Source organism: Raphanus sativus, chromosome 9, assembly GCF_000801105.2.
Source record: "Raphanus sativus cultivar WK10039 chromosome 9, ASM80110v3, whole genome shotgun sequence".
NCBI lineage: Eukaryota > Viridiplantae > Streptophyta > Magnoliopsida > Brassicales > Brassicaceae > Raphanus > Raphanus sativus.
The window spans coordinates 22506165-22532289 of NC_079519.1; the positions used below are offsets into that span (position 1 = coordinate 22506165).

Below are 26125 nucleotides of genomic sequence, written 5' to 3' on the forward strand. Positions count from 1 at the left end.
ACGTATTACACTTATACAACGTACCTACCAATACCCTCTTCGGATGCCGACAGAAAGCTATTCACATTACGATGTTATTATCCAGACACATCGATCTGCTGGATTGCATACGACCAATTTTCATTTGCTATTATCTAATGGTGTTCACCTAATCAGATGTTTTCTAGGTGTATATATATTATAAATAAAAATTAAAGTGTTGATAAAATATAAATCTTCTTTACAGCATGCTACATGTGTTTGCAAATTGTCATGTATGTAAACTACTCAATAAAATTTTATAATTGTAATTAGGTGGAACATTTAGCTAGATACATCGTATGGGATGTTAAGAAACTGGAAGAAGGCAAAAGAAAAGCGAAGTAATCTTTCTTTGACTTATGGATAAACTGTAAGATTCTTAAATATGCGAATTTGCTTATAAATTGTAATTAGGTGGAGCTATATTAGATAAATAATATATCAAAATGTCATATATTGTAAGATTCTTGGCCAATATTCATACCAAGAAAAGAAAAAAAAACCAGATGTATCGAATAAGGTATATAGTTGTTTCCTTCTAGAAGGCATAAATAAAACGTGTTTAATCCTTTTTTCTGAAATATAGCTGAATATCAAAGCGAGAACATATTGCTGAAGAGAATAATAAGATATGGTGGGACAAAAGAAGAAAAACAAATACACCAATATAAAAAAATAGGGGCGTTCCGAGAATTGAACTCGGGACCTCTCGCACCCTAAGCGAGAATCATACCACTAGACCAAACGCCCTTCTTGATATATCTATAAAATTTGAACATATTTGTACATATATTACAGAATTGCTTTTCGAAACCATTTGTTCATAGCTCTCGTCTCGTCTCTCTCCCGCCCAATGTGCCCCACTATCGTCAATTGAATTTCTAGGGCTTCTTCTCGGTTTCTAGGGCGATTATAGCGATTCGGTTTCTTGAAATTCGAGTTTCGATGGTCAATCATAGCGACGCCGAAGTTTACTCCTCCGATTCGAAGTCTCCTTCAGCTTCTTCGGATCATAGTGAGTTTTTGCGATTACGAACAATTATATCTTCCTTCCGCCTTGCGATTTTCGAACTGTGAAGTCCTCCAGATAACTGTAGCTTTGAGGTGACTGATGAACAAACTTTCCCTTTTTCGAATTTTATTAGGGTTTGAGGTTAATGAGGTTCACGATACAGAGCCGATTGATGATGATAGCTCCTTACACGAAATCCCATTTCATAATCTCTACAACGATACGGAGCTCGTAGATAACTGTGAAACACTGGACCACGAATTCGAGGAAGTGGTGGATGATAGCGAGGATGACGACGAAGGAGGAGGAGGAGGAGGAAAAGGAAGTGTTGATTCTTCTAAGCCGAGATGTGTGGTGGAGAGAATCCTCGAAGCTCCTGATACACTTTTGGAGTCTGATGGATCCAATGACCATGAATGTCAGACAGGTAAACCTATCTTTTGTATTGTTATTGATGCATCTGATCCCTAATATGGTGCACATAGTTGCTGTTTTTTATCTCAGATCAAAATCTTATCGTTAACGGTTTCCAAGGCTCTTCGAGGATTACTGCTGGTGATAGTAGTGGTCAAGGGCTGGATTATTTGGATTCTCAGGAACCAGGGGATGCAACACAAGCGGAAGCTCTTGGTTTTGTGGACCAGTTTTTGATGGATAAAGATCTAGATTTCTCACCAGTGAGTCTTCCGGAAACTAGTCTGAGAAGGAAGTCGCCTCCTTTCTCAGGTGCAAAAGGACGTCAATCTCTGGCCAAGAGAATCAAGACAATCAGTCCAATCAAGAAAATGAGTGTCTTTGATTGGGACTGTGAAGATCAGTGTGATGTGAGTGACCCTCTAGCCGTTGGTGCAAATGTTACATGCTTCAAGAAAAGGGAAGATCCTGTTAAAGATGATGATCCTTGTGAGAATAGAAAAGTCTCAACTCATCCCACTAGAAGATCTATGAGGAACGATTCTGCTAACTATAACAAGATAGGACGACCATCAGGTTTGAGTAACGACATTATGTTAATCTCGCAGATGGATGCTCAGTTGCAGGATAAAGCGTCAAAAGAGCACTTCGAACCTGAGGAAGATTTTGTTGATGTTGGTATTAACACTCAGATTGCTGCTGAAGCCATGAGTGCTTTACTGTTTGCTCCCTGCACTACAGAAGAAGCTAGTGAATCAGAAATGAGGGAACAAGTCAGTAATCTCTCCGGAAGGAACAATGATACCATTGAGGGTAGTGCTCCAACCAAGAAAGGAAACTCTAAGAAGAAGAGGAAATTTAGTATGAAAGAGAGAACCGGTACAAACGCATCTGCTATAACGTGTCTTCTCAACTCATGTGAATGGAGGCATCCCAGGGCCAAAAGATCACGTCTTACCCAAAGGCATCACGTTCCACCTAGGAAATCTTGGGGTGCTAGCTCAGATAAAGACAGAAGCGAAACGAAGACTCTGTCAAGTAGGTTACGAGTATCATTAAGTGGGACAAGACAAGCCTCTTCTTGCCAATCAGGTGTCAATTTGGATGTCGCAAACCATGCATCTCCAAGGAAAATATACGGCAGAAGTCATCAAAGCTCTCGTGATAAAGATTTGCCTAAGCCATTTCTTCCGAAGGAGATCAAAAAGCTTGGAGGATCAGGAAACGAAGGTGATTTCATGTGGAAAGACTTGAGGAGACGAAGAAACTTGACACATGTTCGAGTCTTATTCAGCAATAATTTGGATGATGAAACAATCAAGCAGCAGAAGAAGGTTTAATTCATATTCCTCACTTTTTTTTATAAATTTGATTAGACACGTACAAACAAAATTAGTTATGAAGAATCCTTTTCTCCTTCCATAGATTATGGGCCGATTGGGAATTACTCCGGCAGCTTCCTCTGCAGAGTCAACACACTTCATAGCTGAAAGGTTTTGTCGGACAAGGAATATGTTGGAAGCCATAGCTCTTGGTAAACCTGTTGTTACACCTCTATGGCTGGAGAGCTGTGGACAAACAAGATGCTTGTTAGATGAGAAGAATTACATCTTAAAAGATAGCAAAAAGGAAAAGGAAGGGTTTTCCATGCGTACATCTTTGGCCCGTGCAAAGCAGCACCCCCTTCTTAAGGTCACAATCTATCTCAATTGAGCCTTTATCCTCAAAGCTTCATTGACACCCTTTGTTCGCAAATATCAGAGATTTATAAGTCACATTTATTCGTAGGGATTAAAAGTCTGCATAACTCCCAACATTAAACCGGACATAGGTATGATTGCTCACTTAGTGAGGTTGACACAAGGGCAGGTAAGAACAACTAACTTCCATTGAGAGAGGTTTTGTTTTATACAGAGACACCTTGGCACTTCTTCAGAATAGTTATTGAGTTCCTTTATCAGGTAGTGGAGATAAATGAAATAATTGCTGCAGCGGATAGAGAAATTCCAGATGATCTATTGATTCTTTCTTGCGTAGACGATAGAAAATTATGTCTACCTTTCATTGATAAAGGTAACTTCTGCCAGTTTAACACTATGAAGTTAAGCTAAGAAAAACACTTATAACTTGTGTTTTGTAATGAAGGAGCTGAAATCTACACCGCAGAGCTTTTGCTGAATGGAATCGTGATTCAGAAACTGGAATATGACAGGTTTGGAACTTTGATAATATATCACAGGTCATCACGTTCAGATATTTTAACCCTAGTTTGTGTGACTACGAACCCTTTAATAGATAGTGAGAGAAAGTGGTCACATGCAACTAATCTTAAAACTCTTTGTTTCTGTGTTTCCGCAGGCATTGTCTCTTCTAAAAGGAACCAAAGAAACACAAATTTTGCAGCAACCCGTACGGATATACTGGTTGGTGCAAGCGATGAAGTCATTTTATCAAAATCTTTTATAAACTTGACTGTTTGTTATAAGAGACCTTTCATCATTCTATGGAAATAAAAATCTAGTACATAAATTATGCAATTCACATACAATACTTCTAAACCTCTTTGCATGTATTACATTAGAAAAGGTAAAAAAAAAAAAACTGTGTTAAAAAATGAGTCCTCAGCGTTTTTTTTGACAGAAGAAAAATAACTCATCAGACCTAAACTCTACTCATTGGTTTCAGGAGATTCAGCACCAGGGTTCGGATTGTTGAAGCCAACACTTGGTGGAGCAGCAGCAGCTGGATTTGTATGATAAGGAGGAGGAGGAGGAAGTCCAGTGTAATTGGGAGGTGGCGCACCACCTTGACCTGGTATTGGAGCCAATCCTGGTGGCCTAAGAATACCATTTTGTGGAGGTGGTGGTGGTAGAGGACCGCCAGGTGGTGCCATCATCTGTGGTACTCCTGGAGGAGGCATGTAACCTGTAAAGGTACAATATTACATGTCAATTATACAATAAACAACCGAATGCAAAGACTCATGATACATCACACAAGTGACAACCAAATCTTTGACTGATCAAGTGTAATAAATCCGTGCACCAACCAAGCGGGTTGTAACTTATAATTCTAGTAATAGACATTACCTTGACCAGGCATCATGGGTCTAGGCAGAATAGGAGGTCGCATCCCCATAGGCATAGGCATCATAGGAAGGCGAGGTCTAGCGAGCATATGCTGATTAAACACAGCACCAACCTGATTGTACGCTGCAGTTTGGCCAAGATGCTCTTTAATTCTCTGATCAATCAGACTTTGGGTTTGCTGTTCCTCAAATTGCTGATAGTATGTTCTTACATTCGCCTGAAACATCATCATAACTCTTAACTTAAAACAGAGGTACCAAGACAAAAAAAACATATAAAAAACATTGTGGACTTCTTATGTAACCTTGTGTTTGTAACCAGAATTGTGCTGCTTCCTCACGGATGGCTGAAAATAAAGAGAACATATAAAAACATGAGGATAACTGATAAGAGAAGAATGTCGGACATGAGAGATGACAACAACTCAAAAACATAAAAAAAAAACAATAGGCAAGTAACTAAAGTCAAGCCAAGAGCAAGAATCGAACCAATGTTCTTAAATCTAAAAACCTAACTGACACCGCCGGAGATTAATTGTTGTCAACACAACTAAGTTAAGTTCAACAACAACGGCGACGCAAAAGTAAAGAGAGAAAAAAGAAGGAAGACTTACGGAGTCGTGGGTGAGATAAGTGTCACAATAATCACAGTAATACCTGCCAAAATCAACAATAAGCAAATAAAACCTAAATATCGAACTACATATGTATCGCTGTAAGGCTACAATAAAGATCTAGAACCCTATACCTCGGCATCGTGAGAGACGGTAGCAGCGAGCGAGAGGAAGACGACAATGCAACGACTCGAGTTTTCCTTTTGCCTTAAAAAAGGATACCGAAATTTCATCCAATGGTATAGATCTGTTTATGATATCTAACGGTTATTATTAACCGAAGAAGTATCTTAACTAAAGCGACGTCGTTTCGCCCAACGCATATAAAAAAACAAACCATTTCCCAAGAAGGATTTGTCTTTTTTTTTTGTTTGTAACAATGATCGGAGATATATCCCCGCCGGTTGCTTCAATCCCAGGTTCGTCGGATTCTTTTGCTTTTTTGCTCTCTCTATGTGTTCATGTTAAATATCGCGAATCGAGATTTCATGGCGGGGATATGTATGTGTAGTAGTTGAAGAAAATGCACAAGTGATGAAGCTTCTTCCGCCGCTATCAACGGTAGCGTCTCATTTCGGCACAAGCGGAGTATCCGTCGCGTTGGCTACAGGCGTCACTCATCCTCTCGGTTAGATTCCTAACGCCTTTTTCTTCCACTCGTAATGAATCCAATTATGGAAAATGTGGTCAACTGATACCCGGTTCAATTCGGTTAGGGGATTAGACTGTTTCCTCAAATCATTAACTCATCTTAAAAAATATTTGCGGTTTCCTCCAGATGTATTGAAAGTAAGATTGCAGATGCAGCATGTAGGCCAAAGAGGTCCTTTAATCGGAATGGTAAAATATTATTAATGTTTACTGAACCCTCTCTTGATGTTAGTTAGATTAACTCTTTAGCTTGATGAAGTGTTTTTTTTTTCTTTTAAATTCAGACTGGAATCTTTCTTCAACTAATGGAAAAAGAAGGGCCTAGGTCTTTATACTTGGGACTGACTCCTGCTCTCACTAGATCAGTACTCTACGGGGGTCTCAGATTAGGATTATACGAACCCACCAAGTTTTGTTTCGATTGGGCCTTCGGGTCTACCAATGTCTTGGTCAAGATAGCATCAGGTGCATTTGCTGGAGCGTTTGCGACTGCGTTAACCAACCCGGTTGAAGTTGTCAAGGTAGATGAGAATCTCATGAAACCTTAAGTATTTGGTTTAGTTTTTTCTCGGTTTTAAATAATAGTTTGCCTTTTCTGTTTAGGTAAGGTTGCAGATGAATCCAAACGCAGTTCCTATTGCAGAGGTGCGGGAGATAGTTTCTAAAGAAGGTATAGGAGCTTTGTGGAAAGGTGTTGGTCCTGCCATGGTTAGAGCTGCTGCACTAACTGCCTCACAGCTTGCAACATACGACGAAACCAAGCGGGTCATATTCTAAAGACTTACTATTCCTTATACTGTTGCTTTTTAACGTTCCAGCTCCTAATGTTTTGTTGTAGATTGCAGATTCTGGTTAAACGGACGTCTCTGGAAGAAGGGTTTCATCTTCATATGTGGTAAGAGTTTTAACAAACAATTGCCCAGTTCCATTGTTATGTTCGGAGATAAATGTACAGAAAACTAACTTAGTCTAGCACTTGATGAATGAAGCTCGAGTGTGGTTGCAGGTGTAGTAAGCACTCTGGTTACTGCGCCCATTGACATGATTAAAACCCGCTTGATGTTGCAGCAAGCCTCTGATAGCGTCAGAATCTACAGAAACGGGTTTCATTGCGGTTACAAGGTAATGTAATAATATCAATCCCTTCTTTTATACACTATATAATTTGCTTGCGTTGAGCGTTAATGTTCTTTATCTTTGTATCATCCTTCAGGTTATTCGCAAAGAAGGCCCACTGGCACTTTACAAAGGGTTAGAAAATGAAACCATAATAATATAGTTAAAACGATTCTTATTAAAATAAATAAAAACATTTCTTGTTTTTTTCATTTATACAGAGGCTTTGCGATTTTCGCACGGCTGGGGCCACAAACGATGATCACGTTCTTACTCTGCGAGAAGCTAAGATCACTAGCTGGACTTCACAAAATGTAGCCACTGACCTGTTCGTTCGCGCCAACTGTCCGGTTCCAGCTAAGTTCTACTTCAATTATTTTTTTCTCACTACCGAATTTTTTATTTATCAGTTATTTGTAGTGTGATAATATGCATGTCTTATTTAATTAGAAGGATTAGCATAAACTTTTATTAAAAAGAAACTTCCACGCTGGATGTGAAGTATGCATTTTTTCTTGATTAGTGTGGATAGACATCGAATTGAAATGTAATTATCCAATACGTAGTGGTTATGTTGAATCATTTCTATATTACAAAGAGTGCGTCACTCTAATAATACTAGTCTCTATCATCATGAAAAATACAATATTGTGTCTATAACTGAATATTAACCAATTATTGGAACAAAATAATAATTATTAGATTTTGTTATGGTGGAAGTTGGTTGTATACAAAACAATCCGCGGGACCGTGTGTTGTTCTGTTTTTCTTGACAGAATAGAACATGCACGTCAAAAACTTGTAGGGTCATAACGTAAAAGGTGAACGAATTCAGGGGTCTATTTGTTGGAAATAGATGAAAATTTTGTATTTTTGTGGCGTGGAGAAAGGAGCAAGTTGGAGCTGCTCGAGCCTTTAGTTATTTTCTGGTCGCGTTGGCGTGACAGTCTGTCATGCTTATGTTTTGCCCCTCTAATCACATCTATTCACGGTTTTGCCATTCTACTTTTCTCTTACTATTTGTCCATTAGACAATGACCTGTCAGTGTGAGCCTCTTGCATTATTTCTTTTTGAGATTTACGGTCAAACTCTTTTCGAGATAGATCAAAAATGTTTAGTCAGACGTGAGTAGTATTATATATTATTGCTTACGAATATCTGATGTTTTTATTAACATATTAAAAGTATTCAATATTTTTCTTAAAGGCTTTCATAAACTGTTCAATATTATCAGAAATTATAAATAGTAACTGACTATTTCAGTGAATAGATATAACAGTAGTTGTCATGCCAAAAAAAAAAAGATATAACACTAGTTGATAAACAATATGGATAATTTATACTTTCTAAGAATATAAAAATATTGATGAATACCTCATTAGAATATATTTTCGGAACAATATTGTTTCTCTTATTAATTTTTTAATCAAAAGTTAATTATTTGGTCAACTAATAATACAGTATTAAACCGAATCAACTACCAAACTACAAGTTTGACAACAATTTTATCTGGAACAAAAGAACAGAGAGGAACACAACACAAGAACGGCGCGGGTGTAAGGGGAGGGCAATAATGTAAATTAGAATGCATTCCCATAACAAGACAAAACAATCCCAAGTGTTCCCTCGCTCGCATAATAAAAGCTCTCTCTCGCCTTCCCTTTGTACAGCTGTAATGGCAAATACCGTAAATTAATTGTAACAGCAAGGGCGACTATTGTCAGCATTTAATTTAATTCCAACTTCTCAATTTCCACCAATTTTTTCTTCCTTCCTTCGTTTGAAAATAAATAAACTTCGGAAACCAAAAAAAAAATTTGCAGAGAGAGAAAAAGAGAAGGAGAAGACGACGAAGACAGGAAGGAGGAGAGAGAGAGAGGGACGACCGTTTTGTCAACAGAGAGAAAGAGAGAGAGACGGAGAGAACAATGGCGGAGGAGAATAGGGAGAAGCAGAATAATGGAGAAGAGAGCGTAAAGGTTTTCGTGGGACAAATTCCGAGACATATGTCGGAATCTCAGCTCCTTACATTGTTTCAAGAGTTCGCAGACGTCGACGAGGTCAACATCATCAAGGACAAGATCACACGCGCCTCTCGAGGTTTCTTTTTTTTCCCATCCTCTGTTTCTCTTTCTTCAATTTTTTTATTTTAGTTTTAATAAAGTTTTCAATTCGAGAATGTGATTCTCGTGATTTTATTTGAATTATTCGAAACCCTAATTTGTTTTTTTAATTTTTTTTTTTTTGCCTGATGATGTTAGGATGTTGTTTTGTGCAATGTCCATCGAGAGAGGAAGCAGATAAGCTGGTCAATACTTGCCATAACAAGAAGACGTTACCTGGTGTATGCTTTTCTTTTTATTTATTTCTGACCTTTTCTTCTTATTTTCAGATGATTGAATGTGATTGATGATGTTCTCTAGTTTTACATTTATTCAGAGTCAGGTTTTGGAATCTCAGAGAAGTTCTTTTTTTTTTTATATATAAACTGCATTGTACTTGTTTTTGGGTTTTCTGTTTAATTCCAGAATAGGCAATTTGTGATTATTATACAACTGCTTGCTTCCCACGAAGCGTTTTCTTTCTATGTTTAGATGAATGTCAATTTTCCTTTCCAGAATCAGAATCGAATCTTTTGATTTAAGGGTCAATTCTTTTTGTTTGAAATTTATTGACATTGTTTTATAATGATATATCTTCAAACCCAAGAAATTGAAACGAATGGAGATTTTAGTAATTGCTAGAAATGAGATTCAGTGAGCTTTCCTTAGAAGTTAAAACGATAAGATCAGTTCTTTGCTCCACCCTTCATTGAGACAAGAGTGTTAGTAGCTTGATGATCCCTTTGTTCTTATGAGCACAAAAAATGCAACACTTGTGTGTTTGTCTCTAACTAGGCATTTTTTAATGTTTCGCAGGCAGCTAGTCTATTGCAAGTAAAGTACGCAGATGGCGAATTGGAAAGGCTAGGTAACACGTACCTTTTTTTTCTAACTGCTTCTTTGTAATTGTTCTTCCATTTACAACTTACAAGTGATGGATATGTATTGTACTGTATTCTATAATCTAGAGCACAAGCTTTTTGTCGGTATGCTTCCAAAGAATGTCTCTGAAGCTGAACTTCTATCGTTATTCTCCAAATACGGGACCATAAAGGATTTACAGATTCTTAGAGGTGCTCAACAAACAAGCAAAGGTTTGACATCTATCCTCTGTGTTATTATTTCTTTTTTTTACGCTGTTTTGATCACCTTTTGCGGTATTTTGTTAGGCTGTGCTTTTCTCAAGTATGAGACGAAAGAACAAGCTGTTTCTGCCATGGAAGCCATCAATGGCAAGCACAAAATGGAGGTGGTTGCTTTTGCTTAACTTTTGTAAATTCTTTACCTTTTCTCCTGTGTAGTGTGACAGTTCCATCATTTTGTTGTTTGCTTTCCTCTTAGGGTTCAACTGTTCCTTTAGTTGTGAAATGGGCAGACACAGAAAAGGAGAGACACACAAGAAGACTTCAAAAGGCTCAGTCTGACATGGCTAGATTAGCTAACCCTGATCCAACAAACCCTTCATTGTTTGGAGCATTACCTATGAGCTATACTCCACCTTATAGCGGTTATGGTTATCATGTAAGCAAAGCCTAAAGCTATAAACATTTGCTTCGTTCAAACTCTTAACTAATAAAAATCCTCCTTTCTTATTTTCCACAGCAGGCTCCTGGAACTTATGGTTACATGCTACCACCAATTCAGAACCAAGTTAATAACAACGCGTTGCAAAGAAGAGTCTCACCTGACTCTATACCACCTCGCTTGGCCCGTAGAAACTTTGCTTTGCCTCCAATAACTTACACAGGCTCCGGCTATCCCCCTGTACGTGGTCTTCCTTATCCGTTAGCTTATCCTAGAGGGATTATGAGCCCTCGCCCTCTAAGTAGCTCTCTTGGATCCGTATCACCTGCCATTGCTCACAGCAGCGTGTCAGCAACACCTTTGAGTTCCATTGTTCAAACCGAAGGTTAGAGTTTGAAACCTTTTTTTCTTTCTTTATCTTGTCAAATTCCCTTTAGATTTGAAACATTATGCTGGTTCTTTAGGTCCGGAAGGTGCGAATCTGTTTATCTATAACATACCTCGTGAGTTTGGGGATCAAGAACTCTCCGCTGCATTTCAACCTTTTGGTCTTGTTCTGAGCGCCAAGGTTTTTGTAGACAAAGCCACTGGTGCAAGCAAATGTTTCGGTAAGCTCTCTTTCTGTTTGGTTTTTGCTACTTATCATTGTAAAATGTAAAGAGTGAATGCATCTTCTTTTGGTTGTTCTGATGGTTACAGGTTTTGTTAGTTATGACTCACAAGCAGCAGCTCAAAAAGCTATTAACATCATGAATGGTTGCCATTTAGGTGGTAAGAAACTGAAAGTCCAGCTTAAGAGAGACAACAACAACAATGGCCAACATAATAGTCAAAACTAAAACTCTAAGCCATCCTCTCTGCAAATAACAATTTGTAATTTATGTGCATTATTGAAATTTATGTAAAACATTTTATGATTTATTAACATTAATTTCATTGAATTGTTCTATTTACTTTCTATTGATAATCTGATGTTGGTCTTTAGAAGAAAGATTCAATGATGATTCAAATGAAATTAGAAAGAGAGATCATCAGATTATCTTTGCTAAAACAAACCAAACAGCACAACACACAAACATGGGAGTAAGGACTACAACAACAGTCAACAGACAGGTTCAGCCCTTGTTGAACCCTTATCAGACTCAGCACCCAACAAACTCTAAAGACCCTAACAAAGTTGGACAATAATCTCTGTATTCGATTTACAGACACAACCAAGTTCTCTTCCTTCTTGTGTTTGTTCTCTGCAGCAGATTAAGCAGAAAAACAAAGAAAGCTACAAACAAATGTGATTGTTACCGGAACACCCGTGGAAACTCGCTTTGAATTAGACGGTCATAGCTTCATCTTGGTCGCTTTTGCTTGAGCTTAAAGTGTTGTTTTTGCTGTCTGTGAATGATACCACTGGAGAGCATTTTGGGCTCAAGTCTTCAGACATACTGCTGTTTGAAACTCTAGCATTGTTGTTGAGCTGACTCAAGAAGCAGTTCTCTATCGAGCTTAATGATCCAATATCGTTTTCATCTTGTTGTTCTTGTTCTTCTTCCCCTCCGGATTCAGAATCTGTGCCTTGTGATTCACAGCTGACTTCCATGTCTTGTGCATTGTCTGAGTCAGAGTCAGTTTGGGAATTTGATGAATGGGATGGTGAATATCCTTCTGATCCGCTTGTCGTTCCTTCGCGTTCAGCTAATGTTCTGGTGATGAGAGTCTTAAGCAAGTTCATCACTTGAACAGCATGCATAAGAGCCGTTAATGGATCTGTCATCTTAAGAGTCATACAAATACATTAGTCAGTATGTAATACAATAAAAACAAAGGTCATGTTTAGTTCGTTCTTACCTGAGTCATGTTAGGAGCAAAAACCATGGCAATATTCCTGGCATTCATCTTGTTAAACTCTTCTTCCTCAACAACATCAGCCATAAGATCAACAGCCCAATTGAGCAGAGCAGACTCAGTAGGCTTCAACTGCTTTATAAGCTCAACAGATTCCTCCTCGGTGTTGCAGTTAAGAACCTCCTCAGGAGAAAGACCATCAAGCACTCCACAAGGCAACTCTCTAAACCAAGCCTTGATAAGAGCAGCCAAGCAATGCACATCAATGTTCTCAGGAACAACACCTCTGTTGAGTTGGTCTCTCACTTGTTCCTCTTGACTGTTCTCAGGGTTTATCCTAAAGATCCCTTCAGCCTATATTCATCCACACAACAAGATTAACAAAAGGGAGGACATGTGAGAGTATAAATCTTGATTTTTTTAATGCAATGTCCTTACCTTGAGACCTTGCTGAGAGTAGAGTCTTTGCTGCATTAGTAATAGAATAGTTGGGACACTGTTTCCTTTCTGGTCATAAGAACATTGCATTGATTCCGCAGAGACACCAAACACACTTACACTGCATTAATGTAGTAGTAAAGATGTCAGTGTTCTAAAAAATGGTTTAAGCTGAATAAAAACGGTTTATCAGTTATAGCCGAAAAAATTGCTTAGAATTCGATTTTATACAATTCAAATTAGTTTAAACCATTTAAATATGTTAAAAACTAGTCTAAATTAATTTAAATTAACATAAATCTGTTGAATCAAGTAATAATGTTAGTGTAAATTCACAAAATTTTCTTCTTTTTGTGTGTATCTAATATAATTAGACCCAAAAAACTAAATTATGATGTTATATATAAATTATTTTTAAATAATTTGTTAACATAGCCTAGCCTAAATAAGTAAATCCGAATAGTCCTTCTAGTGGTTAGTACTCTACAAATCTCATAGTTACAGACTTACAGCTACCGATTTCTTGAAAATTGAAAGATAATTAAGAAGCATTTATTAAGCTAAATACACGTATAATTACAGATTTAAGTATCAAAGTCTGAAGCTTTATTACCTTGCACTAGGGACACGACATGGGATCTCGACTTGAAGCTCGTGTGGGAGACCGAGGAAGCCGTGGAATCTATCGAATGTCACGTGTGTGATGTGTCGGACGTTCGTTGGCCATCCGATCTCCATGTGATGAACGGCTGCGGAAGAGATCCCTCCTCCTCCTACGACGTCGTCTTGACCGTTATTATCGACGCGGCAGGAGATTACGGATTTACGAAGAGCTGTTAGTAGAAACTCAACAAGAGAGAGTTGCTGGTTCTGCTCTTCCTCCTCCACGGTGGGTTTGCTTCTTCCTCCTCCTCCTCCTCCTCCTTTTCCTCCGCCGCAACCAACGGTAGATTTAGTCACCATCACAAGCCCCGTCATTGGTTTAGAGAAGATGAAGGAGACCAAAGATCGCTCAAGTTGTGTCGTGTCTCGAACAATGGAGATTCTTCTCAGCCTCTCTCTCTCTCTGGACTTTGTGCTTCTTCTTCTTCTTCTTCTTCTCTCTCTCTTTTTCGATTTTGAAGTTCTCGAAAATGTTTCTTCTTCTTTTTTAAAAAAAAAAAAAAAAAAAAAAAAAAGAAAAGAAAATGTTTCTTTTTCTTTATTTTATTTATATTTAAATAATATTTGTGTTTTGGTTTTGAATCTGTTTGTCCTTTTTCTTTTGTTGGATTTGAAACACAACGGCCACTCGTTTTCAAATTTCTCTCCCTCTAGGAGACTCATGTGCTTTTATGTAATGTTGGCTTTTACTGTGAATCACGCTTTTACCCTGACATGTTTTTGTAAATTTGCGTTAATGCCACTCTTTGTGTAGCTGGTTTTTGTTGTTAGTTTTCTTTTTGGTTCAACAACAGTTTTTTTTTTTGATTCAACTACAACTTCATATTGACCAAACTCAATGTGCTACAACTGATCTATCAGTCTCCATACAAGAAAATAACCAACTAGGCACCATAGAATACAACTTAGGGACAAAGGACGTAAATGTGTAGTCTCCTTAGCTATTCTATCTGCAACTTTGTTACCACTCCGCGGGTAATGAACCACTTCAACCTCTTCAAGAGCGGAAAGGACTGTTCTTATCTCCTGCAGTATGGGTCGTACTTTGGGCCATGTCTCTTTTTCACCACTCAACATCCTCACGAGAAGCTGTGAGTCAGTTTCAAAGGTAATATTTTTGTATCCAAAACCTGCCAAAGTGTAAGCCGCCCATCTTAAGGCTTCTGCTTCCATTTCCAACTCTAAACCCAATCCCTGCACACGTTTGGCACCAGCCCACAGCATGTTCCCGTGATGATCACGTAAGATCCAACCCACACCTCCTTCTTCAGTTTCCTGCTTCCAAGCTCCATCTGTGTTGCATTTGAGGCGTGTGTTGCAAGGTGGAGACCATTTCCTTACTTGTTGCTGTGTGGCGGGCCTTTTAACCTCTTGAAATTCCACCTCCTTTTGACAGGCCCATGTCTTCGCGTCTTCCCGTGCCTTTGCTACCGTGGCTGTCGCACTGTAATCCTTACTCCTAAAGATTAGCTCATTTCGGTTTTTCCATAGCCTCCAAAGCAACCACGGAGCTAGGTCCTCTTCAATCTCTTCCTTAGGGTACTCTGTTTTCAAGTTTAAGACCCAATATAAATTGGAAAAGAAGGAGTCTGACCAGGACCTCGATGGCGGGATGTGTACATTTGCCTCTGCCCAAACTAGACGTGCATACGTACACTGGAAGAGCAGGTGATTCACCGATTCTGACTCAATACCGCATCTGTTACACCTCTTGTCTTTCGAAATGTGTCTTTGCACCATCTTCTCAGCTACCGGCAAAGCGTTGCTTAAGCTTCTCCAAAGGAAGTGCCTTACTTTTGGGCTCGTTTCTAAGCTCCAAATTTTTTGATATATAGGATCCAGGCTCGGTTGCATTACTCCTCGGCTACTTTCCTCATCATTGATGACATTAACTTGGACCCAATATGTCGATTTTACCGTGTAATGACCTGATTTAGTGTACTCCCATGAGTAAGTGTCTGCCCCATTTCTTCCTGATGGCTGAATCTTTGTGATCTGTTCGCAGGTCTGGGGAGTGAAGAGGCGATTTAGGGCCTCCTGGTTCCATTCTCTTCCATTCGCAAGCAACATGTTGCATATTTTCAGGTCTGGAGTGTTTCCTCTTACATTACCATCTGTGTGGAGTCTCATTGAGCGTACCGGTGATGCTGGCTTGCTTCCTAACCAGGGATCTATCCAGACCTTAGTCTCTTTTCTGTTGCCAATGACCACTCTGGCTCCTTGCTTTACTAACTTCTGCGTTGCGTGTATACTTCTCCATGCAAAGGATGGTCTTGATCCAAGAGATGCATTCAGGGGGTCTGAATCTTTGAAGTAGCGGCTTTTAAACACCCTCGACATCAGCAATTACTTGTTAGTTATCATCCGCCACAGTTGCTTCCCTAAGAGGGCTAGGTTAAATGCCTCCAAGTCTTTAAAGCCCATACCACCTACGCTTTTCGGTTTGCACATATTCTCCCAGCTCTTCCAGTGCATGCCTCTTGAATCTCAACTGTTTCTCCACCAAAAATCTGAGAGTGTAGATATTATTTGCTTGCAGATTGTCTTGGGGAGTAGGAAACAAGCCATCGTATAAGTGGGCAAATCCATTGCCACTGCCTTTAGAAGTATCTCTTTGCCAGCTGGTGAGAGGAATTTATTTTGCCACCCATGTACCTGTTGGTTCAGATTTTCTTTCAGATAGGTGAGGATGGAGACCTTAGACCCCCTAAAAGCTTCTGGCAAACCCAAGTAGAAGCCATCCCCGCCCGTTTTCTCTATACCTAGCTTCCGCTTGATCTCTTCCCATTTGTGATCCGGGATGTGTTTACCAAAGTATACACTAGATTTCTCATAGTTGATCCTTTGCCCAGAAGCGAGGCTGTAACGGTGAAGAATGTGCATCACTTGATTGAGTTCTTCGTTCGTTCCTTTGCAATACAGCATGCTGTCGTCAGCAAACAGGAGGTGCGAAACTGGTGGGGCTCGCCTTGCTACTCTGAGACCCGATAATCTCTTTGTTGCCTCAGCTATCTTTAGCATTTGAACCAGAACTTCCGTGAAAATAACGAATAGGTAGGGAGAGAGCGGGTCTCCCTGCCTTAAACCTCTAGTCGGAGTAATCCTTCCATATGGTTCCCCGTTAATTAGCACTTGGTACTGAACAGATGAGACACAGCTCATAATGAGGTTTCTCCAACCTTCCGAGAAGCCAAAAGCTTGCAGCGCCCTGTTCAGAAAAGGCCACTCCACACGGTCGAAAGCTTTGGAGATATCTGTCTTAATGGCGATGAACTCTGTTGCGCACTTGTTATCTGATGTCAAGGCGTGTAGAAGCTCATGCGCCACCAGGATGTTATCAGAAATAAGTCGACCTTCTACAAACGCAGCTTGAGTTTCGGAGATCACCTTCGGAAGCACCTTCTTTAATCTCCTTGCCAAGAGCTTGGAGACGATCTTGTACGCTACGTTTCATAAGCTGATTGGCCTGTACTCACTCATTCTCTTAGCCGATAGAGTCTTCGGGATGAGGCATATATTGGTGTTGTTCATTCCTTCCTCTAGAATCCCAGTTTCAAAGAACTTTTGGACCATTGAGGTGATGTCCTCCCCATTAGTTTCCCAGAATTGCTGGAAGAAGTGTCCACTCATACCGTCTGGTCCTGCACATTTAGATGGGTTGATCTCAAAGACAGCCTTACGGACTTCCTCTTTTGTGACTGGTTTCAGTAGCAGCTCATTTTGTGCAGGTGATACAGTGGTCGGTATTCCATTCCACTCCTCAAGCTCGAAGCCAATATCTTCTGAGGCAAAGAGTTTCTTAAAATAAAGTTCTGCAACTCTCCCAAAATCTGCGTCCGTGAACCACTCTCTGCCCTCTTCGTCAATCAGGCTTCTGATTCTGCTCTACGCTCTACTCTCAACAGTTTTTTTAAAAAACATTTCAACAACAGTTTTTCATCATCTAATATTTGATTTTTTTTTTTTTACTTCAACAAAGATTTTAGCCGCAAAGATAATAAAGTACCCTCTTTTTTTTATCAAGATAGTAACGTACAATCTAGTATCACCAATAAATACTCAAAGAATACCTATGTTACCTAATCGACCATCGATGAATTATCATACTATTGTAAATATATTTTTTCTGTGAAAAAATGAAAGAAAGAAGAAAGACATGAAAATAACTAGCGCAGGGTACGAATGGGTGAACAATCGATTTATGAACTTTAGAGTTTTCCGAAACTTGTTCTTGAATTGAACCAGAGTTTTTTTCGATAGCTTTTTGAGACCAACTTCATATTTGATGAATTGAATAAAATCGAACAAGTTATTGAAAACAAAAGCTTTATATTATAAATCAAAAACGTGATGTTACAAGAGTTCATAGTTCCTCTTATATATCAATGTTAAAGACATAATTGAACTTAAACAAGAAAAACTTACATTAATAAAAAACATAAAGTCTTATCCTAATAATTAAAGAAATCCAACAAAACGGTGATAATTCAAATTATCACATTGGCACCATCTTGTATTGATGATGCTGCATCACGTCTCCGTAAGTGAGTAGGATTCGTCCACAAATCAGAAGACTCATATGGAGGAAGATTCTTGGTAAAAAAGAGCACATTGAAAATGTCGGATGTAGTGATATCGAATGGACGCTGCACCCGATAAACATTATCGTTGATCCTTACCACTATCTTGATAGGATCAGTCTTCTTAGACTTGAGTTTTATTGTAAGCATGAGAGGGCATTCGATCGCGAGTCAAATGAACCCAAACCAAGTCCCCATCATTGAAGACAATATGTCGGCGATGCGAGTCAACTACGATTTTGTACTTGACAGAAGAAGCCTCGAGCTGTTGAACTGTCTTCGTATGTATATCCAATATGTTGTCAATAAATACATTTGCATCACCATGAATCCTTGTACGATCCATGAGAGAAGAAAGATCAACATGAGCTCGCGGGACAATACCGTATATAACTGAAAAGGACTAAAGCCCGAGCTGGAATTGACTGCATGATTATGAGCAAACTCAGCTTGTGGCAACCGTGAATCCCATGCTTAATAGCATTGTCCACCAAACAACGCAAAATACTACCCAAAGAATTGTTAACAACTTCTGTCTGGAGGTCCAGAGGTAACATATATTCCTACCATTTTCTCTACCTCATTGTAAATTAAGAGCTCAAAATCAGTACTTTATCCCAGACAAAAACAATATTTGGAAACTCAAATCCAAATGAAATACTTCATCTTTTTTGGTGGTGACTTTTCTTCCCCATCGTATAACAAACACATATATATCTTCATAATCTTTATGATTCTTATAAATCTTTAGAGAGCTTCACCAATGCAGAAACTTCACATCGTTAGCGAGTACCGGTTTAGGCTGCAACAACCTGTAAATGTTGTCTTGACTTGAGCGTTAGAAAGTGCGTATCTGATAAAAATTTTTATGTATACGTTCACTTAAAATTTCTTTCCTTTATTATTTATATAGATTTTTTTATAGTATTTTATATAAAATTACAATTTAAAATCATAATTTCTTAAGCGGTCGGTTATTTTCCTATGCTCCAACCCACCCCTGGCTCAGGGAACCTTCAAGATGACAACCTATAATATCATTAATGTATCATGACCATTATTTTGTATTGCATGTTTCTCAAACTTCCTTATGTCCCATCCAACTTCATATCTCTTTTTCATATTGCATCCTCCATTCTGTTAAACTGCAGTTCTCTTCATCAAACTTCACCTTTCATTCTGTCAAGTGCAAAAATTCCCATCATATTGCACCTTCGATCCCATCAAACCATAGTAAAAAACATTTCTTCTAGGACATATTCTGTCTCCAAACATATTGTTCTCCATAAAAAGAGTTGTCTCATTTGTATAGACGCTTCCCTTATATATTTTTCATAAAGAAAAACTCAAATTTTCTAAAAGTTTTTGTAACTGGTTTGTGGTATACAGTGCCGGTCTAACGTTTAACAATGCCCTAATCCAATTTTAAAACTATGTCTTTTAATATTTTGTATTGAAATTATAAAAAAAACTAATATAAAAGTAATTTAAAATTTTGAACTAAAACAGTAAATATAAAACATTAAAATATATTTTTTTGCATTTTTTCATGTAAAAGCATTCATTAAATAAATATAGTCAATTCTTATAACAGTTTTAATCGATAACAAAATCAATTTAGGTAATCTCTTAAATAACATGTTATACTACTAATAACTATTTTTACCTTTTAATTTTTTTTTATATGTGATGATCGATATTCTTATATTCTAAAATGCACACTAAATAATTTATATTTTTCATATAACAATCATTCTTTAAAAAACAAATATTATAGTAGGCGATCTAATCTATTTTGACATTGATTCTTGTAGAATAATAATTCCATAAATAAAATCCACTAATTATGTTCGAATGAATATCACTTTAAAAAAAATTTCAGTATTTGAATTATGCCTTCAAAATATCATAAGTAAAAATGCCTTCAAAATATCATAAGTAAAAATGCCCACTAAATAATTTATATTGTCATATAACATTCATTCTTTAACAAAAAAATATTATAGTAGGTTTTCTAATCTATTGTGACATTGATTCTTGTAGAATATTAATTCCATAAGTAAAATACCACTATTTATGTTCGAATGAATATCATTTTAAAGAATTTTTCAGTATTTGAATTATGCCTTCAAAATATCATAAGTAAAACTGTCCAATAAGTATAGTTTCAATTAAAAAATCTTATAAAATTATTTTTATCTATATAGTAACAAAAATTTATAGAAAATATGCCCTTTTAAATTGGATGCCCTAATCGATGGCTTGGGTGGCTTCCCCTCTGGGCCGGCCCTGGTGGTATATAGTGAAAGATTTAATTGAATTCATTTGTATGTATATATCAAAAGTTAAGTGTGTATGAGATGCTGTAATGGAATGATCGATGACATATTAGAAAGTAATTCACAAAAATAGCGTGTAATTGAAACCAAAGCACAGTAAAATATCATATGGTAATAATTCATTAGTACACTGTACGAGATACTAACTATATACAAAATAGTGTGTATAGTTAGTAAATAATAGGCTTGGGCGTTCGGTGGTCTATTCGGTATCGGTTCGGGTAATTCAGATTTTCGAATTTTCGAGATTATGCTTAGAAGTACCATTCGGTATTTACTAATTATCAGATCGGATCCGGTTCGGTTCCTTCTGAGTTCGATTCGGATCGGATGTAACCAATGTTTAAAATCGTTGAAAAAAATATTTTTTAAACCTCAAAAAGTGACAAATTTTTGTTTCAAAATATATAAATTGCTTACAAATCTAATTAAATATTAGTTAAACTAACTAAATTAGCTAAAAATAACTAAAAGTAACAAATAAAACAAACTACAAAAATATTTTTAATAGTCAAAAATATCTAAATCACCTTAAAATATATCAAAAATTAACATATTTAACTAATTTCGGATATTTTCGGATCCTAATTTGGATTTCGGATCGGTTCGGGTTATAACCAAACACCAAAATACTAAGCTCATAAGTCCTGTTCGGATATTTTTGTATAATAGTTCGGATTCGGTTTCGGTTTTTCCGGTTCAGATTTAGGTTGAGGTAAAAATGCCCCGGCCTGGTAAATAAGATGTTTCAGCATTCGAAAAATTAGTACACTGTACGAGATGAGGTCCAAAAACCGAATGGGCGGACGCGAAAAAATCATTAGCGGTGTGTGCACTTACAGTTTTGCTTTTATTTTCAGCTTAAAACAAAACTTTTCTAAAGCGAGAGCGTCAAAAACAGATGATGTTTAAACAGAGAAAAAAGTTCAGAATAAGTTGGGCCAGACTAAAAACTTATTTGGGTTTTAATGAAATAAACCTTGATCTGAGTGAGGTTCAGATTAAATGTCTGAGAGGAGAAAAAAAAAAGCGTCACGTGTTCTCTCACGTGATTGTCTTCATCATCTCGACATTTGTAAGCAAAAGAAAAATGTTGATTAGGGTTTGAAATTGAAATCGTCCGCTGGGGCAAAAACTTAAATCAGATAAGCCCGCCGCTGACTGAGAGACGCAGAGTCTCAATTACATCCACTCATTGAGCTCCCTCTTCACTCATATTTACCGTTCTGCCATTACACCCTTACAAAGAAAAAAATATCTGCCTCCGCCTCTGCCATTATCCTCTCCCAATTCATTATCAATTCTACTCTTTGATTCCTCCCTGGCCGCTAATTGTAAGCTTCAGTAGTGACTGTTGACATGAGTGAGATGTTGGAAGCTAAGCAAGTGGTGGAAGCTGTGAAAGGCTTGCATTGGCGAACCTCTCTGGAGATTCACAAGCTTCTTAAGGATAACGAAGACTTCTCTATCTGTTACAAAGAAGAAGAAGGTGCATCACCTGAAAAGGTGCAATCTTTTTTTATTTGAGTTTTTTTTTTGGTTTGGGATTGGGAATGAAGTATTGATTTTTTGAGTTGTTTGATTCTCAGATAGATGTAGAGAAACTGGTAGGGATGTTGCCTCTTCACCTCCTATCTGTCTTTATATCTTCTGATGAGGACGCCAAGCTTCCGTATTTGTTGTCTGGGATCAGACTCTTGAATACTTTCTGTGACTTAACATCTCGTCATCCTAAACTTGACCAGGTTCCATCTTTTGTATTGTTCTTGAAAAAAAGAATTTGACTTTATGTTTCTCTTTGTTATAGAAAAGTAATCAGACTGTTGAATACGTTTTGTGATAGGTGTTGCTTGATGATGTGGTATTAACAACTCAGATGCTTGACCTTGTGATCTTTACAATGGTAGCTCTCGGCGGTAATAGAAAGGTATAATACTCTCTTCCTGTTTCTCTCTTTCTCAAGTTGTGGTTCATCATCTCTGTTGTTTATTTTCTTCCAGGAAAGCTGGAAGTCAGATAATGACTCATTGATAGAAGCGACAATGGTGGCTTCTGCTCTTCATCTGTTGCATGGGTTCATCTCTCCTAACTCCCAAGATCTTGTTATAGTCTTGCTTGCCCACCCTAAGGTATATGACCTTCACCATGATGTACTTGAGATATTGTGTTTTCTTTTTTGCGTTGGGATTTGTTGATCTGATTCTTGTGTTTCTCATTTAGGTTGATGTGTTTATAGACGCTGCCTTTGGAGCGGTTCACAATGTTGTGAGATCTTTAAGAGCCAAGTTGCTGCATCGGCAAACTGACCAAACGAAGAAAGTAGGTGTGAATTCTGTAGGGGCGGTTAACGCCCACTGCCAACAAGCTGAAGCTTCTTTGCAGTTCCTCCACTCTCTATGCCAACACAAACTGTTTAGAGACCGTGTCGCTCAAAACCAGGTTTCTCTATTGCGTGGATCTTAAACCTTTAGATGCATCAATTCTAGATCAACCGCTATGATAGGTTAATAATGTTTTCTCGGAATTATGGTATTCTTCTTTCAGGAGCTATGTGGGAAAGGTGGTGTTCTTATGCTAGCTCAGTCCATACTATCACTAACTGTTACTCCTGAATTTGTTGGAGCTGCCGTAGTAATAGCGTCGATATCTAGAATAAAAGCAAAAGTTCTCTCACTTGTAAGTCTGTTTTGTAACTTAGCATACTCTTTTTTCTATTTACTGTCTGTAAGTCTCATACCAAAGTTTATGCTCCTGCAGTTGCACCATTTATTTGAGGCTGAAAGTGTCTCATTTCTTGACGAGGTTGAACGTGCAGGAAGCTTGCATTTAGCTCAGACTGTTGCCTCAGAGGTTAGTCCTAATAAAAGGAGTTTTGCTTTAAAATTAATAGGATGCTTTCCTTCTTTATTTGAAAGGTTTCTAAATAGTTTGTAACATCTAACTAGTTATAAGATCAAGTCTCACTATTAAGGACTCATGTTGGTTGACTTATTTAGTGATGCTATATCTGTAATGTAGGTTCTTGAATTAATGAGGCATGGCCTTTCTAGAGCTTCCAAGGCTAGTGCTCCTCATGAGTATCCAATGGGTTTTGTGCTACTTAACTCTATGCGCTTAGCTGACGTATTCTCGGATGACTCACATTTTCGTCGGTTTTTCACCAAACATTTTGTATGTATTGAATACTCCCCTGCCTTTGCAACTGTCTCTTGCTTTATTTATAGTTTTCTCTATTCATGATACAAGCTATGAACTTTCATTTCTCTGGTTATATCTAACTGCGGTACTCAAATTCTGTGATTTAATGTGTGACGGATGTTAAAATTTTATCTACAGACTATGGTTCTCAGCGCAGTGTTTTGTCTCTCTCATGGAGATTTCTTGTCAATGTTGTGCTCTTCTGATCTTTCTTCAAGGGAAGATGATGCAACACTTGATTACGATCTGTTTACCTCATCTGGATGGGTTTTAAGTGCATTCTCATCTCTTGGTGAACTAGTCGTTCCTCCATTCAAGCTTAATTTTCAGAATAACCTCACCATGTCTTCATACGCACATCAAAGAACATCTTTAATTGTAAAAATTATGGCTAATCTTCACTGCTTTGTTCCTGAAGTCTGCACAGGTAATTTCTTGTTTCCTGTCTTCATACGATTATTTTGTGTGGCATACCTTTGTTTCTTATTATGTGGATTTGCTGTTGAAACCTGCAGAAGATGACAGGAATCGGTTCATCCAAACTTTTGTGAGTGGATTGCGAAAGGATCCTTCAAGCATATTGGTTAATCTATTACCAAGCTCTTCATATACTCCGGAGGCTCAGAGAGGCACTAGTGTTTGCAAAAACATAAGTGTGTACCTTTATCCTGTTACATTCTTATTACACATGTTTTGTTGATTTCATTGTGATGTATATTTGTATTTTTGTAGGTTCTCTGTTGCATCATGCAGAATTCTTGATCCCTAATGCCCTCAATGTCGAAGATTTAATGATTTTGAGGTGAAGGAACCTCTCAATCATTATACATTTCATCTTGACACAATATTAAAGCACATTTCTTAGTTTTCGAGCTGTGCTTTTTTTTTGTATTGACATATGTATTTTCGTCTGCAGGGTGTTCTGTCAACAGTTGGAGCCGCTCATCCGTTCTGAGTTTGAGGAAAGTCAGGCTGAGGTGAAGGTGAAAAAATTGTTACAATTGTATGCTTTTGTTTATGAGAGTATCTGTTTAGTTGACTGATACAAGTAACTGCAACGAAACTTTACTCTTGTCGATCATATGTTCTAGGATAATCAAGGTGCTGGAGGTAGTTCATCTGGTAAGCAGCTGAGAAAAGAGCCTCTGAATCTTAACAACGATGAAGCTTCAGAGAATTCTGATGTCCGAGTGGAAGGTGCTGGGACAAAGCAAGGCGTGAACGAGGAGATGGAAATAGCAGAACGGTCGAAAGAAAGCGACGGAGATGCAAACAATCTTGAAACCAGTGGTTCAGAAACAAGCTCTAACAGAGGGAAGGGTCTGGTTGAAGATGGAGATTTGTCTCGCACTTTTACTCAGCGGCTTAAAGTGAGTGCTTCCTCGGGAGAGGTGAAGGAGGATGAGAGAGCTGAAGCTTCTCTTCTCTTGGAGAAACAGAGGACGAAAAGGAAGCGTAGTATTATGAGTGATGATCAAATGGCGATGATGGAGAAGGCGCTTGTTGATGAACCTGATATGCAGCGAAACTCAGCTTGGATACGGACATGGGCTGATAAACTCAGCTTGCAGGGTCCTGAGGTTACATCTGCGCAGCTGAAGAACTGGTACCTGCTTCTCTCTCTCTCTCTCTAGCTATCACACTATTTATCAATCTTATATTGATATTTTTATTTTTTTTGTTCTCAGGCTGAATAACAGAAAAGCAAAACTAGCTCGAGCAAGCAAGCAAGGGCCAGCTCGTGATAATAATAGCTCAGGGGATCTACCAGAGAGTCCTGGAGATGAAAACACTTGGCAGCAGCAGAAACCATCGACACCATTTGCAGATAAAGCCTCTGCCGCATCTTCATCATCATCAGAAGGGGTGAAGCGAGGGCAGCAAGTGATGCTTGTGGATGAGAGAGGAGTCGAGGTCGGCAAAGGAATGGTTTTGAAAACAGACGGTGAGTGGTACGGTTTAAGCCTGGAGACGAGACAGCTTTGTGTGGTTGATGTAATGGAGCTTAGTGGGTTATATGATTATAGCAAGATGAGCATCCCTTATGGATCTGATGATGTTGGGAGGACTTTTGGAGAAGCGAACTCGAGGTTTGGAGTTATGAGAGTGGCTTGGGATGTGAGCAAGCTTCAGTAACAGACTCGGTTGCATTGAGATATCTGACCTGTAGGGTGTTTCTTTTCTTTACCTGTTTAGACTTTAGAGCTTCTCTTTTGGTCCTAATCCGAAAGATTCTCTGTTTTAGGGACTCTGTTTCTCTCTCGCTCTCTGGTTGTTTGCAGGTTAAGGTTGAGACTTTGAGAGCAAATTAAGGAAACATAAGTATAACAGTCAGTGGGAAGAGTTGAGTTTAGTGCCATGTAAAGTATACTTCTAAATTTCTTTTTGGCGGTCTAAAAGGATCTCCAACTCCAGTTTGTATTTTACTCCAAACTCTCTAGTAAAATGCTTTAGTAATTCTTTTTTTCTATTCAATAATAGAGTAAAAGTAAATTTATTCCATCAATAGAGTATTGTTTTTATTT

General features: G+C 38.1%; 7 protein-coding genes and 1 non-coding gene across 11 annotated transcripts; 5 read left to right on the forward strand and 3 right to left on the reverse strand.

The window, feature by feature from the left end:
* Positions 1 to 699: 699 nt before the first annotated feature.
* TRNAP-AGG (transfer RNA proline (anticodon AGG)) lies at positions 700 to 771 on the reverse strand. Its single transcript has one exon. It is a non-coding gene; the product is annotated as a tRNA-Pro (tRNA).
* Positions 772 to 811: 40 nt separating this feature from the next.
* On the forward strand, positions 812 to 4274 carry LOC108828585 (uncharacterized). The gene is made up of 9 exons (XM_018602324.2): positions 812 to 1036; positions 1167 to 1460; positions 1538 to 2781; positions 2873 to 3139; positions 3236 to 3316; positions 3409 to 3520; positions 3593 to 3659; positions 3806 to 3870; positions 4133 to 4274. The coding sequence occupies exons 1-8, from the start codon at positions 967 to 969 to the stop codon at positions 3819 to 3821; spliced, it is 2151 nt and encodes a 716-aa protein (XP_018457826.2). The 5' UTR covers positions 812 to 966; the 3' UTR covers positions 3822 to 3870; positions 4133 to 4274.
* Positions 3947 to 5389, reverse strand: LOC108828587 (U1 small nuclear ribonucleoprotein C). The gene is made up of 5 exons (XM_018602327.2): positions 5284 to 5389; positions 5150 to 5192; positions 4841 to 4882; positions 4537 to 4753; positions 3947 to 4372 (listed from the first exon to the last, which is right to left on the reverse strand). Exons 1-5 carry the CDS (start codon positions 5289 to 5291, stop codon positions 4116 to 4118), a joined length of 567 nt encoding a protein of 188 aa, XP_018457829.1. The 5' UTR covers positions 5292 to 5389; the 3' UTR covers positions 3947 to 4115.
* A 21-nt stretch (positions 5390 to 5410) lies between these two features.
* LOC108824320 (uncharacterized) lies at positions 5411 to 7513 on the forward strand. 3 transcript variants are annotated; one of them, XR_008939019.1, is made up of 9 exons: positions 5411 to 5568; positions 5661 to 5777; positions 5928 to 5989; positions 6085 to 6321; positions 6404 to 6565; positions 6646 to 6695; positions 6807 to 6922; positions 7014 to 7051; positions 7138 to 7240. XR_008939019.1 is itself a non-coding variant. In XM_018597731.2 (9 exons), exons 1-9 carry the CDS (start codon positions 5529 to 5531, stop codon positions 7232 to 7234), a joined length of 936 nt encoding a protein of 311 aa, XP_018453233.1. In that variant the 5' UTR covers positions 5412 to 5528; the 3' UTR covers positions 7235 to 7513. The 3 variants fall into 3 exon arrangements, 2 of the variants coding, with proteins under 2 accessions (XP_018453233.1, XP_018453234.1); XM_018597731.2 differs by having other exon boundaries at positions 5412 to 5568; positions 6790 to 6922; positions 7138 to 7513; XM_018597732.2 differs by having other exon boundaries at positions 5463 to 5568; positions 5664 to 5777; positions 6790 to 6922; positions 7138 to 7513.
* Positions 7514 to 7626: 113 nt separating this feature from the next.
* On the forward strand, positions 7627 to 8116 carry LOC130500154 (uncharacterized). Its single transcript, XM_056994896.1, is given in 2 exon segments — positions 7627 to 7635; positions 7738 to 8116. Coding segments are annotated over 2 exon segments (219 nt in total). The 3' UTR covers positions 7948 to 8116.
* A 178-nt stretch (positions 8117 to 8294) lies between these two features.
* On the forward strand, positions 8295 to 11797 carry LOC108828388 (RNA-binding protein BRN1). Of its 2 annotated transcripts, none has more exons than XM_018602063.2 (9): positions 8295 to 9017; positions 9179 to 9261; positions 9836 to 9887; positions 9988 to 10113; positions 10189 to 10268; positions 10361 to 10540; positions 10625 to 10928; positions 11008 to 11151; positions 11243 to 11797. In XM_018602063.2, exons 1-9 carry the CDS (start codon positions 8846 to 8848, stop codon positions 11380 to 11382), a joined length of 1281 nt encoding a protein of 426 aa, XP_018457565.1. In that variant the 5' UTR covers positions 8295 to 8845; the 3' UTR covers positions 11383 to 11797. The 2 variants fall into 2 exon arrangements, with proteins under 2 accessions (XP_018457565.1, XP_018457564.1); XM_018602062.2 differs by having other exon boundaries at positions 8313 to 9017; positions 10622 to 10928.
* On the reverse strand, positions 11535 to 13926 carry LOC108828389 (rho GTPase-activating protein 2). The gene is made up of 4 exons (XM_018602064.2): positions 13434 to 13926; positions 12821 to 12941; positions 12386 to 12736; positions 11535 to 12311 (listed from the first exon to the last, which is right to left on the reverse strand). Exons 1-4 carry the CDS (start codon positions 13796 to 13798, stop codon positions 11871 to 11873), a joined length of 1278 nt encoding a protein of 425 aa, XP_018457566.2. The 5' UTR covers positions 13799 to 13926; the 3' UTR covers positions 11535 to 11870.
* A 7507-nt stretch (positions 13927 to 21433) lies between these two features.
* Positions 21434 to 26059, forward strand: LOC108835857 (nodulin homeobox). The gene is made up of 14 exons (XM_056994600.1): positions 21434 to 21908; positions 21992 to 22147; positions 22246 to 22329; positions 22403 to 22531; positions 22623 to 22841; positions 22947 to 23078; positions 23160 to 23252; positions 23421 to 23573; positions 23739 to 24027; positions 24116 to 24253; positions 24333 to 24402; positions 24517 to 24583; positions 24692 to 25206; positions 25289 to 26059. The coding sequence occupies exons 1-14, from the start codon at positions 21762 to 21764 to the stop codon at positions 25734 to 25736; spliced, it is 2640 nt and encodes an 879-aa protein (XP_056850580.1). The 5' UTR covers positions 21434 to 21761; the 3' UTR covers positions 25737 to 26059.
* Positions 26060 to 26125: the final 66 nt, after the last annotated feature.